General features: G+C 45.2%; 1 protein-coding gene across 1 annotated transcript; it reads right to left on the reverse strand.

Moving 5' to 3' along the window:
* Window positions 1-10,397: 10,397 nt before the first annotated feature.
* Window positions 10,398-13,847, reverse strand: LOC121540900 (prolyl 3-hydroxylase OGFOD1-like; the record flags this gene model as incomplete). Its single annotated transcript, XM_045220741.1, is given in 13 exon segments — window positions 10,398-10,757; window positions 10,851-10,930; window positions 11,097-11,153; window positions 11,156-11,201; window positions 11,381-11,615; window positions 11,732-11,811; window positions 11,890-12,003; window positions 12,133-12,261; window positions 12,364-12,455; window positions 12,538-12,654; window positions 13,091-13,191; window positions 13,526-13,572; window positions 13,702-13,847. Coding segments are annotated over 13 exon segments (1,406 nt in total), but the record flags the coding sequence as incomplete, so codon positions are not given.
* Window positions 13,848-14,332: the final 485 nt, after the last annotated feature.

Below are 14,332 nucleotides of genomic sequence, written 5' to 3' on the forward strand. Positions count from 1 at the left end.
GTTCTTCAATTCCCGGTCCTGGAGGGCCGAAACACTTCTGTTTTTTATTTCTACCTGGTAGTTAATTGCACTCACCTGGTGTCCCAGGTCTGAATTAGCCCCTGATTAGAAGGAGAGGATAAAAAACAGAGGTGTTGTCACGCCCTGGCTCTGGGGACTCTTAAAAGTTGAGCCAGGGTGTGTAGTGTCTATGTTGTAGTTTCTATGTTTTTGTTCTAGTTCGTGTTTTCTATGTTGGCCAGGGTGGTTCCCAATCAGAGGCAGCTGATTCTCGTTGTCTCTGATTGGGAACCATACTTAGGCAGCCTGTGGGCACTAGTTATTTGTGGGATCTTGTTCTGTATAGGTTTGTGTTGGTGAACCTTTAGACGTCACGTATCGTTTTGTTGTTGGTGTCAAGTACTCATTAAAAGATGTATGCCTATCACGCTGCGCCTTGGTCTGCCTCTTACAACGATCGTGACAGAAGATCCCACCAGAATAGGACCAAGCAGCGTGTGCAGGAGCAAACGCCGGGTATGGAACAGGAGGTTACTCTGGTAGATGTCCTCCTCGGTTGGGGGAGAATCACAGAGGAGGAGGCCGTCCGCTACCGGAGGGCGATGAGGGAGGATGCCCAGGCAGGAGAGGAGAAGCGGCGCCAACCGGGCCGTCGTCGGACAGGCTAGAGGCAACCCCAAGTAATTTTTTTGGGGGGGGCACACGGCATGGACGACGGGGCTGCTGGAGGCAGCTACAGGGCGAGTTTGCGGACTAGGAGAGGAGGCCACAAGGTTACGGGGGCCATTGGTCATGAGGGGGAAGGAGAGTGTAGAGGCACGGCGAGAGGTACTGGGGTGTGTTACCAGTCCGGTCCGGCCCGTTCCTGATCCCCACACAAGGCCAGTGGTGTGTGTTCCCCAGTGCGGTCCGGCCTGTTCCTGTCCCTCGCACCAAGCCTGTGGTGCGCGCCGCCAGCCCGGTCCGGCCTGTTCCTGCTCCCCGCACCAAGCCTGTGGTGCCGCGCCAGCCCGGCGTTCCTGCTCCCCGCACAAGCCAGTGGTGCGCGCGCCAGCCGGCCCGGCCCGTTCCTGCTCCCCGCACCAAGCCTGTGGTGCGTGCGCCACCGGTCGGCCCGTTCCCGCCCTCGCACCAAGCCTGTGGTGCGGTCGCCAGCCCGGTCCGGCATGTTCCTGCTCCCCGCACCAAGCCAGTGGTGCGCGTCGCCAGCCCGGTCCGGCCCGTTCCTGCTCCCTCGCACCAAGCCAGTGGTGCGCGTCGCCAGCCCGGTCCGGCCTGTTCCTGCTCCCCGCACCAAGCCAGTGGTGCGCGTCGCCAGCCCGGTCCGGCCCGTTCCTGCTCCCCGCACCAAGCCAGTGGTGCGTGCCGCCAGCCCGGTCCGGCCCGTTCCTGCTCCCGCCCCAAGCCAGTGGTGCGCGTCGCCAGCCCGGTCGGCCCGTTCCTGCTCCCGCACCAAGCCAGTGGTGCGCGTCGTCAGCCCGGTCCGGCCCGTTCCTGCTCCCCGCACCAAGCCAGTGGTGCGCGTAGTCGCCAGCCCGGTCCGGCCGCTTCCTGCTCCCCGCTCCAAGCCAGTGGTGCGCGCCGTCAGCCGGTCCGGCGTTCCTGCTCCCCGCACCAAGCCAGTGGTGGCGTCGTCAGCCGGTCCGGCCCGTCCTGCTCCCCGCACCAAGCCAGTGGTGCGGCGTCGTCAGCCCGGTCCGGCCCGTTCCTGCTCCCCGCACTAGCCAGTGGTGCGCGCGTCAGCCCGCCCGGCCCGTGCCTGCTCCCGCACCATGCCAGTGGTCAGCGCGTCAGCCGGCACAGCGGGCCGCTGCTCCACACCGAGCCTGAGCAATCCGCTCCACCGGTGTCCAGTCCAGCTCGGCCAGCGGGACCAGACCAGGGGCGCTACGGTGGGGTAGCGAGAGAGTGGTGGTCACGCCCGGAGCCGGATCCGCCTCTGAGGCGGAATGCCCACCCGGCCCCTCCCCTGTTGTGTTTGGTTGGCGCGGTCGCAGTCCGCGCCTTTGGGGGTACTGTCACGCCCTGGCTCTGGGGACTCTTAAAAGTTGAGCCAGGGTGTGTAGTGTCTATGTTGTAGTTTCTATGTTTTTGTTCTAGTTCTTGTTTTCTATGTTGGCCAGGGTGGTTCCCAATCAGAGGCAGCTGATTCTCGTTGTCTCTGATTGGGAACCATACTTAGGCAGCCTGTGGGCACTAGTTATTTGTGGGATCTTGTTCTGTATAGGTTTGTGTTGGTGAACCTTTAGACGTCACGTATTGTTTTGTTGTTGGTGTCAAGTACTCATTAAAAGATGTACGCCTATCACGCTGCGCCTTGGTCTGCCTCTTACAACGATCGTGACAGGTGTTTCGGCCCTCCAGGACCGGAATTGAAGAACCCTGCCATAGAGTGTATGAGGATTATGTCATCATCAAGAGTTTAATAATACAACATTTAACATCCACCACTGCAGCGTCAAATACTAAAATTATCCTGCCATATGTCAACCAAAGGATTGCCTGGACATTGGGTTAATTCAGTGAATGCCATTCCTTTGATTTGGATGAAAACGAGAATCAGTCTACAAGGTACAGACTGCCAAACAAGTTGAATTGGTTGGTTTCTTTTTTTGTAGTGAATATTTATATTGTACAGTCTATAGAGAGCAATATTAATGGTTAGTTGGGCAAAGCTTACGGGAAAATGAATGGAGTTTTTGTAGGGTTTTTCAATAAACACAGAAAATAAGGCCTGTGGTAAACACAGACTTAGGAGATCTTATATGTTTTGTTCTATGAGATAATTTTTTATTTATCAGCTAACGTCCCTTTTTGTGAATTTTGAAGCATTTACGGTATAATAAAGACATAACACACATAAATGCTTCATAATTCATAAAAGCCATGTTAACTAACTAATATTATCTCATAGAACAAAATGTATAAACTCTCCTAAGCCTGTGTTACCTCAGACTTTATTTTTTGGTGTTTATCCCAAAATCCAATTATTTTCCCATTAATTTTCCCCATAGGAATGGCTGAATGAAACAGAGTTAACTCATTTCCGGTTTTTAAGACTACAAACTAGCGAGCTAGACTATACTGACATGACTGACATCTAGTGTATAGCCCGTTTCTGGTGCTGTGGTGGAGACCTCTGGGGGCACACTGGCCTTGTCTCAGGATTGAAGTTGGTTGAGGATATCCCTCTAGTGGTGGGGCTGTGCTTTGGTAGAGTGGGTGGGGTTATATCCTTCCTGTTTGGCCCGTCCGGGGTTTCTTCGGATGGGGCCACAGTGTCTCCGGACCGCTCCTGTCTCAGCCTCCAGTATTTATGCTGCAGTAGTTTATGTGTCGGGGGCTGGGGTTAGTTGGTTATACCTGGAGTACTTCTCCTGTCTTATCCAGTGTCCTGTGTGAATTTAAGTATGCCTCTCTAATTCTCTCGTTCTCTCTTTCTCTCTGAGAACCTGAGCCCTAGGACAGTGGACTACCGGGCATGATGACACCTTGCTGTCCCCAGTCCGCCTGGCCTTGCTGCTATTCCAGTTTCAACTGTTCTGCCTATGGTTACGAAACCCCTACCTGTCCCAGACCTGCTGTTTTCAACTCTTAATGATCACATGAAAAGCCAACGAGAGACCTGAGCCCTAGGACCATATGGACCCGGCCGTGGTGACCTTGCTGTCCCCAGTCCGCCTGGCCTTGCTGCTATTCCAGTTTCTTTAACTGTTCTGCCTGCGGTTATGGAACCCCTACCTGTCCCAGACCTGCTGTTTTCAACTTCTTAATGATCGCTATGAAAAGCCAACTGAGATTTATTCCTGATTATTATTTGACCATGCTTGTCACTTATGAAACATTTTTGAACATCTTGGCATGGTTCTGTTATAATCTTCACCCGGCACAGCCAGAAGAGGATTGGCCACCCCTCATAGCCTGGTTCTCTAGGTTTCTTCCTAGGTTTTCGCCCTTTCTAGGGAGTTTTCCCTAGCCACCGTGGTTTCTACACCTGCATTACTAGCTGTTTGGGGTTTTAGGCTGGGTTTCTGTACAGCACTTCGAGATATTAGCTGATGTAAGAAGGGCTATATAAAATAAAATTGATTGATTGATTGATTGACTGACAGGGGGCGCTGTTTTGAATCTACAAACATTTTAGAATGCATTTATTTGTTTTTGACACGTTTATTCTATTACAGACACCTTAATGCATACTTTTGAATCATATTATGTGAGCTAAGCATACCAATAAAAAATGAAAATATATCAAAACATTTTCCTTAAAGTATCATTTTTAGAATGAGTGGCGCAGTGGTCTAAGGCACTGCATCGCAGTGCTAACTGTGCCACTAGAGATCCTGGTTCGAATCCAGGCTCTGTCGCCGCCGGCCGCGACCGGGAGACTCATGGGCGGCGCACAATTGGCCCAGCGTCGTCCAGGGTAGGGGAGGGAATGGCCGGCAGGGATGTAGCTCAGTTGATAGAGCATGGAGTTTGCAACGCCAGGGTTGTGGGTTTGATTCCCACGGAGGGCCAGTATAAAAAAAATATGTATTCACTAACTGTAAGTCGCTCTGGATAAGAGCGTCTGCTAAATGACTAAAATGTAAAATGTAAATGTAGAAAGAACTACAACAAAATACTTGAATAAATGTAATTTTGCCCTTGAAACATTTAAATGAAATACTGAAGAATTCCATTAATTCCTATGTAAATACTGCTTTTCTGCAGAAGTGCCAATATGGCCAACCGGTGGCTTCAAAGCCTCTAATTGGCCAATACATTGCATCAGCAATCTCGGGTTTATATACATCATTGGGTTAGACTACTGGGCCTACAAGACAGGTAGCACTATGGGATATGCAGTTCTGTGAAAACGCGGGTCCCGTGAGTCACATGTACATGATGACAGGAATTTAATTACATTCTCTATTGCTATGAGACAAGAGTATGACACAGCAGACTGGTCTCATAGACTAGACGTAACATAGTAAATGTAAATCCGTATCACTCAAATTAGTATGATATGTTACGTTTGGTATTGTGAAAGACATGGAGACCCGCACACTGTCGAAAAAATGAATAAATCCAAAACTGAGGCTTGAATGCAAAATAAAGATGTTAGAACATCATGGTGCCCAAATAAATGAAAGGTATATTTACACTGAGAATGGCCTAAGGCCGAAACTTTGGTGTTTTGTTAGATTTTTTGGGCATCATAATGTTCTAATAAACATCTATATTTAGCATTCAAGCCTCAGTTTAGGATTTATTCATTTTTTCGACAGTGTGCGGTTCTCCATCTCTTTCAGTATTCTTATTTTGACTCCTACGCACCTGGAACCAACACTATTCAGTAGTAAGGACATTAAAAGAGCACAGACAGCTTCTTATCATTTACATTTGGTATGGTTACATAAGATAGGTTACTTAAGGCAAAAACTAAAGGAGGGTGGTTGGTCGGGGTGGATGGGTGGGCGTATAATGCGAACGTGTTCGAATCTCACTGACAACTTTAGCATTTTAGCTAATTAGTAACTTCCCCTAACCATAACTGTTTTAGCGAAACCTTCCCCTAACCTAACTCTTCCCTAACCCTTTAACCTACCTCCCAACCTTAACCCTAACCCCTAGAGCTAGCTAATGTTAGCATTAGCCACCTAGCTAACTTTAGTCACAACAAATTGAAATTTGTAGCATATCATTCATTTTGGAAATTCAGACCATATTGTATGAATTGCAATTCGTAACATATCATATTAATAGTCATTAGTAACATATCATACAAAATTGATGATGGCTTCCACAAATTAATACATACCATACGAAATGTAACATGTCATCTAAATGGATGGCGCTTCTCGCATTTACGTACAGAATAATACGAAATGCTCTGAGACCACGTTGGACACAGTGCGGTTCAGACTTTTAGGAAACTAGAAAAGTAGGCCTACTTTATAGTAGATTAAGCTCCACCAAACACCGCCTATTGAACTTCAATAATACAAAAGTCTACTGGTAAAGTTTTAATCATTATACATTAAAGTTGTTACAAAACAGTAGCCTAATCAACAATAGAAAGGAATCATAGCAACTTGAGAAAATTTTCTTTCATGATTGACTTGTACTGTTATGTATTTGTTTACTGTCATTTGTGGCATTAACTGTTGTATAGGCTGTAATTTCATTTTGGGTTTAAAGTAAAATCATAATTGTATTGTTAACTTACCTTACAAGAAAAAAAACTTTGTAAGGACTGCAACGCGTCCTGACCAGAGGAACAAGTACAGATACAGTAATAATTTCCTGACAGGCGATTGGCTACAGGGGAACCTCGAGGCACTGTGATTGGTGAGAAAGAACATGCCGCTTCCCTATTGGTTAGAATCACGTATCTCTACGGGAAGGAAGTAGCTTTACTGCTGTAGCCATTTGCTTGCAACTGTGTAGCTAATTACAATGTTGAAATGATATCATCACTAAAGGCAAAAGGAATCGAGTGAGAAGGAAAATACAAAATAAGAAAGAGGTTATTTTATTTAGGCCTATATAGATATATGTACTGTTATTTTGGGTTTTTGGAACCAGGTCCAGGGGTGATGTTATTAATTTGCCCAGTTTAAATGCTGTTGACATGTATAATCCTTCCTCAAAGTAATCACTGCGCCATTTTGAATGTAAGGGGGGTGCCTTACATGCACATCCATTGTCAGACAAGTGATTATTTCAGAGAAGGTAGGATACATTTAACAAGGAAATAAATGTTCTCTTTCAAATGAAAACCTCTGTTACAGACTGAAACTATGGCAACTGCTTGGGGACAAAAACAGGCCAGATGGAGGCTATAACAGAATAGAAAGGAGCAATAACAAAAAATGAAGTGAGCAAGGCCCACATAAGGTCTGACAGTAAACTGTAGGTCTTATCTAGGTTTGACAGGAAATGGCCTCACTATTAATCAGACAGCCACTTCCAGGAAAATTCCGATAGGTGAACTCAAAATACAGACTTTAGCCCTCTCTTCCTCTCTCAGAATCTGATATGCCAGTGCTTCACAGTGTGCAAAGCTAAAATATCAGGATCGATGAATAAACCCTAGTGCTGAAATATAGCTGTGGTGCTGTGTTATTGTCAAACACCCACACACATTAAACGGGTTAGACTACTGTTCATCCTCAAGTATCCTCTTTGATCACAGCTGCAAAATTGTAATAATCACAAACACATTCTCTATATTTCACTGTTGATCCTAGCTACAGATATAGCCAATCGTTTATCATCCGCACACGGGCTTGAAAATAACCGCACCAGTTTAAGCACCGCCTTCGCCCAATCTTGATTCGTCCAAGTAATCAATGATGAAAACCCAAAACTACTGCTGCTAGTAATAACAACATTCTGTGAGCCTTGACAGTTTCTCGACATTTCATCTGTCCACGAGAGATTATGCGGCTTTCACATGCTAGTTGGAACTAGGAAACTCATACATTTCCAATTTGCTAATTCGTCAAAAATTTCCCCGTTTCCTAGTTGTCATGATGACACACCTATCTCGATCGATGGGAGAATATTTGAAATATATAAGATTGCGGTTTACACATCGTTAGATTCCTTAATGGAGCAAAACATGTATTTATAATGTAGCATTTTCGCACCACTTGCAATTGGACACAGACATTTTAGAAGATACGTTTGTCCGAATCGAGAACAAAGATAGTGTCGCAAAGTTAAGGTTGGTCAAAAATTCTCTGTGCTACACCAAACAGTACCTAACCTGTATCTCTCACTAATGGATACCAAAAAACTCTGGTTAACTCACATTATCTGGTATAACAATCTGTAGCTCCATCCTTTGTCGAAATTTCACAGTCAGATTGCGACCATTATTTCAATATTTTCACTAAGGTGACTGAAAACTATATAATGTATACCGATGTGTTTAAGAACTATGCAATGTATATCAAATAACTATATTTTGCTATGTACAGTGGGGAAAAAAAGTATTTAGTCAGCCACCAATTGTGCATGTTCTCCCACTTAAAAAGATGAGAGAGGCCTGTAATTTTCATCATAGGTACACGTCAACTATGACAGACAAATTGAGAATTTTTTTTCCAGAAAAACACATTGTAGGATTTTTTATGAATTTATTTGCAAATTATGGTGGAAAATAAGTATTTGGTCACCTACAAACAAGCAAGATTTCTGGCTCTCACAGACCTGTAACTTCTTCTTTAAGAGGCTCCTCTGTCCTCCACTCGTTACCTGTATTAATGGCACCTGTTTGAACTTGTTATCAGTATAAAATACACCTGTCCACAACCTCAAACAGTCACACTCCAAACTCCACTATGGCCAAGACCAAAGAGCTGTCAAAGGACACCAGAAACAAAATTGTAGACCTGCACCAGGCTGGGAAGACTGAATCTGCAATAGGTAAGCAGCTTGGTTTGAAGAAATCAACTGTGGGAGCAATTATTAGGAAATGGAAGACATACAAGACCACTGATAATCTCCCTCGATCTGGGGCTCCACGCAAGATCTCACCCCGTGGGGTCAAAATGATCACAAGAACGGTGAGCAAAAATCCCAGAACTACACAGGGAGACCTAGTGAATGACCTGCAGAGAGCTGGGACCAAAGTAACAAAGCCTACCATCAGTAACACACTACGCCGCCAGGGACTCAAATCCTGCAGTGCCAGACGTGTCCCCCTGCTTAAGCCAGTACATGTCCAGGCCCGTCTGAAGTTTGCTAGAGTGCATTTGGATGATCCAGAAGAGGATTGGGAGAATGTCATATGGTCAGATGAAACCAAAATATACTCGTCGTGTTTGGAGGACAAAGAATGCCATACCTACTGTGAAGCATGGGGGTGGAAACATCATGCTTTGGGGCTGTTTTTCTGCAAAGGGACCAGGACGACTGATCCATGTAAAGGAAAGAATGAATGGGGCCATGTATCGTGAGATTTTGAGTGAAAACCTCCTTCCATCAGCAAGGGCATTGAAGATGAAACGTGGCTGGGTCTTTCAGCATGACAATGATCCCAAACACACCGCCTGGGCAACGAAGGAGTGGCTTCGTAAGAAGCATTTCAAGGTCCTGGAGTGACCTAGCCAGTCTCCAGATCTCAATCCCATAGAAAATCTTTGGAGGGAGTTGAAAGTCCGTGTTGCCCAGCGACAGCCCCAAAACATCACTGCTCTAGAGGAGATCTGCATGGAGGAATGGGCCAAAATACCAGCAACAGTGTGTGAAAACCTTGTGAAGACTTACAGAAAACGTTTGACCTGTGTCATTGCCAACAAAGGGTATATAACAAAGTATTGAGAAACTTTTGTTATTGACCAAATACTTATTTTCCACCATAATTTGCAAATAAATTCATTAAAAATCCTACAATGTGATTTTCAGGATTTTTTTCCCTCATTTTGTCTGTCATAGTTGACGTGTACCTATGATGAAAATTACAGGCCTCTCTCATCTTTTTAAGTGGGAGAACTTGCACAATTGGTGGCTGACTAAATACTTTTTTCCCCACTGTAACTACTGTGTAAAAAAAAGTGCCATGTATGTAAAATATGAGTCATATATAAATGTAACAACAACAAAAGCTGTAAGAAGAGGGGATGGGCCAATAAAAAATAAATAAAAAAGATTAGTGAAATCAGATATCTGCCAAACATCTAGCTGTTATTACTAATTTGTTATTCAGTTTGGTATCCATTTACATTTACGTCATTTAGCAGACGCTCTTATCCAGAGCGACATACAGTTAGTGAATACATATTTTTTATTTATTTTATTTTTTATACTGGCCCCCCATGGGAATCGAACCCACAACCCTGGCGTTGCAAACGCCATACTCTATCAACTGAGCTACATCCCTGCCGGCCATTCCCTCCCCTACCCTGGACGACGCTGGGCCAATTGTGCGCCGCCCATGAGTCTCCCGGTCGCGGCCGGCTACGACAGAGCCTGGTTTCGAACCAGGATCTCTAGTGGCACAGTTAGCACTGCGATGCAGTGCCTTAGACCACTGCGCCACTCAGGAGTATCCAAGTGAAGAATTTAACATGGGAGTGGACGGTGTTCAATTACTGGTCTGTAGTTTACTTTCCTTGCAGACAGATTCATTTTTACAGTGACAGCATGAATACTGTAAGATAGTTTGAATACATACTACAGACACATACAAATAAGCTAGCAATATATAATAATAATATTATATTCCATTTAGCAGATGCTTTTATCCAACGCGACTTACAGTCATGCATGCATACATTTATGTCTGGGTAGCCCCGGGAAACAAACCCACAACCCTGGCGTTGCTAACGCCATGCTCTACCAACTCAGCCATACAGGGCCACAATAATGACACACGATAATGAACACAAAATGCTACCAAATGCTGTCACTGTAGACAATTTTTTATCTGCGTTACTCTGTGGCTACCGACTAAAACCAGGTAACCATGGTAACAGGGTATCCCTGCCTGTTCACTTTAATTAAGAACACATGACATCATGGAGCTTTAGAGTAGACCAACCACCCCTCACAGTGATGTTATATTACAAACACACACACCTCAACACCCACACAAAAACTCATTCATAATACACAAAGGAGAAGTCATAAACTGCTCTCCTACAAGGATCACCAATAGGTAGGGTGGAGCTTCTGTGATTGATATGTTTGACAAATTTGAGAGTCTCTTTGTCCCTGTATACAAGAGCCAGGGAGTTCTCCTCTGGATACACCGTCAGGAGCTGCGGACAGGAGGACACCGATGAGAAATGACAACCATGACAATCATAGGAATCTAGTTAATCAGTTGCCATTTGAACAGTGACATCACTCACCTCCTCATCCTCTTCATTAGCAACGTAAGAGGTGAAGCCCCCAAACTCAGTCTGCCAGTCTGAGAAATAAAAAGACAGTTATCACACTTTGGAGTTGATATTGTGTATGAAAACATTTGCACTTACAACTTTGCAAATAGTTCCTAAAACTATGATTCTAACCTACATTGTGTGTCTGTGTGTGTGCTTAAGCATGAGTGTCTGATTAAGCGTGTGTGACTGACCAGGACAGCTCAGGGGGCAGCAGTAGGTCAAGGGCGTACTCCGCTCTTGATGCGTCTCCATCGTGCAGTAGTGTGTAGCCCCGTGAGCCCAGCGCCGCAGCTCTCCAACACACACCGGCGTGCTCGGCTCTTGAGGATACACACAGAGGGGTCAACACATATTTACAAAGGCATATTCAGTCCTGAGGAGGTACAGAAAGGTCAAGGCTCACAAACACACAGATCTGAGGATACACACAGGGGTCAACACACATACACAAACCCACACACACAAAAAAAACACATACAGACACAAACAAGCAACACACCTTTGTTATTCTTATTAGCTGATGGTGTGTCCCCAGATGACCCTGTGGCTTCTCTCTCTTCCTCATCTTCTTGGTCCTTCTCTTCCTCCTCGTCTTCGTCACTGGGGCTGAGGTAGTGCAGTCTCAGGCCAGTGAAGTTGGACAGAAGCAGGAAGAACGCCTCCGAGCACAGCAGCTCCCAGCATGCATTCACACACTGGGGGAAGGACTCTAACGAAGCCACTTCATAACATCTGCACAATGCACATACACACAAAAATATTTACACACATCATATACATTTACACGCATCATAACACCTTAGGGATATCTCTCTCACTCACACAAACAAATGACTGGACAGGCTCACCTCCTGTTGGGAGGACCTCGCTTGGTCCACTGGACCTCAGTCGATCGCAGTGCTTCACTCACCTCCTTAAACTTCTCCTCCTGTAGAGAGAGACACTGTCAACCAGGAGAGAGGCAGCAGGAGAGATGGAGAAATGAAGAGGTAGAGTAATGGGTTACTTTGAGGAAATTATTGAGCTGGATCTCAGAGCTGTCCTCGAACTCTTGCTGAACCTGTGACTGGTAGTCAACGTCCAGATACAGTGGATTCAGCCACTCTAGCAGCAGTGTCTCCTGTGAACAGACACAAAATACACACTCAGGTAAAATGCACACACACACACGCACATTTATTTATGTCATGTGACTACATCCTTGCTCTACGGCTGTGAGTTCACTCTTTCAGAACAAACACACACTTACATCTCTGGGAAGGTGGGGGCTCCTTGGGAAGGGGGGCTCGATGTGACGACGTGGTCGCTCCAAAGACGGCCCGTGAAACCAGCCACTCAGAGAGAGACGACACTTATCCTCTGACAACACCTCTGCAACCTGGACAAACACACAGAGAGACAGCCATCCGTAGATTGCACTACTGCTACCTGGACAGGTGAGAAGCGTGTGGTTGTTACCTTGTGGTATAGGAAGAACTACCTGGTGGAAGGAGACGGGTGAAACCTCGAAGAGAACCAGAGTGTTCCAGCTGGGCACCAGAGACTTCACCACACTATGGGGCTGGAAGTGACCTATGCACAAATTAGATTATAAGTTAAAACACTAATTATTTCACTCACGCCAACACACACACAGCCACACACCAATACTTACCATCTGTGCTGAAGAGATCCAGGGTTCCTCCGTCGCTGCACTCCCATGGAGGGACAAGGTAGAGGATGAAGGCAACACGCCTCCCCTCCAACTCATCATCATGACACAACAGAACATCTACCGACAGAGAGATAGAGAGGGCATAGATAATATAATATATAATATACCATTTCGCAGACACTTTTATCCAAAGCGACTTACAGTCATGCGTGCATACATTTTTTTTGTGTGTATGGGTGGTCCCGGGGATCGAACCCACTACCTTGGCGTTACAAGCGCCGTGCTCTACCAGCTGAGCTACAGAGGACCACAATAGATAAAGAGAGAGAGTGATTTGTAACAGACAGATCATGCATATTTCATCATTAATTCCAGAAATATGCATGTCCATATAGACTAAATATGCAGTGGGCAGAACAGGATATCTTGGGGGATAGCTAAGTGCTTCTGCTCTTTTCTTCTATAGCTTTATTAGAGATGGAGGAGGAGCATGCTAATATTAAGGCTTGCTCATTTCTTTTTTGAAGAGTAGAGATAAAAACATGTGGCTCACCAGTGTATTGGTACTTGGCACAGGAAATGTCCACTGTGGGCTCCAGTTCTACCCCCAACACTTCACCCAGCCAGGATCGAAACCGCCCAAATAGTGCTGCCCTGAAAACACACACAAAGCTCAAAAACAGCCAAACTGAGAGCATGCACATGTAAAGGACATCACGCTGCTTGCTTAGTGAGTACAGCTTTCCCCTGATTCAGCGCATAACGAGGCTCGAACTCAGGACCTCTGCCTCGCAAACACATGACCGCCCTCCTGAAGCGTCTTACCCAGTCGTGCAAATGGAGACACTTGTGGAGGCACGCGCAAGTGGAGACACTTCAGGCTGAGGAATGAGTTTCACAGATCCCCATCTGCTACACACACACACACAAAGCAAACATGTTCTCTCTACCTCCCTAAATCACTCTCACACACACACATACAAATTACCTCAAGCCTGTGATGTGAGGCTCTTTTCTCTTTTTCAGGTCATCTGACTGTAAGATAAATTGTCAATGAGTGTCATAACTCCCAATGTCATAACTCCAAAAGGAAGAGTAAAGAAACATTATGAACAAGAAGTAACCCGTTTCCAAACTGTATTCCTATCTGTTTTCCTTTTTCACCTGATTAAATTTGTACAGGTCGTTGGACTTCTCATGGAAGTTGAGGTCTAGAAGCTCCCTCTGTAGGTTCTCTGTAAAGCTCTCACTCTGGATGAAGTTCCTGATGATGCAGTGAGGGAAAGGGTGGCAGTCCAGCTCCAGGCCCCCTTAAGAGGAACACCAGAGGAACACTCAACGAGTGGTCTAGCAATATAAACAATGTTTTAACACTAATTATGTGTACAAATGTAACATTAACTAAAGTATGTCTTATAGAGCTAGTTGTTGCCTCTGGCTCATTTTCGTTTGAGGTTATAACCAGTTCTAACAGCACATAGGAAGCTGGTAAACCTTCTCAATACTCCAAAAACATACTTTTTTGTGACACCCTTTTGTGACTTCCCTTTGGGTGCCATATATATTACTTTTAATTTTTAATTTTACTTTACTTTTTTTTTTTTTACTTTAGTTGTGTTACTTTTTATTTATATATATATATATATTTTTTTTACTTTAGTTTATTTAGTAAATATTTTCTTAACTATTTCTTGAACTGCATTGTTGGTTAAGGGCTTGTAAGTAAGCATTTCACGGTAAGGTCTACGCATGTGACAAATAAATTTTGATTTGATATACAGTACCAGTCAAAAGT

Source organism: Coregonus clupeaformis, unplaced genomic scaffold (assembly GCF_020615455.1).
Source record: "Coregonus clupeaformis isolate EN_2021a unplaced genomic scaffold, ASM2061545v1 scaf5446, whole genome shotgun sequence".
NCBI classification, from domain to species: Eukaryota; Metazoa; Chordata; class Actinopteri; order Salmoniformes; family Salmonidae; genus Coregonus; species Coregonus clupeaformis.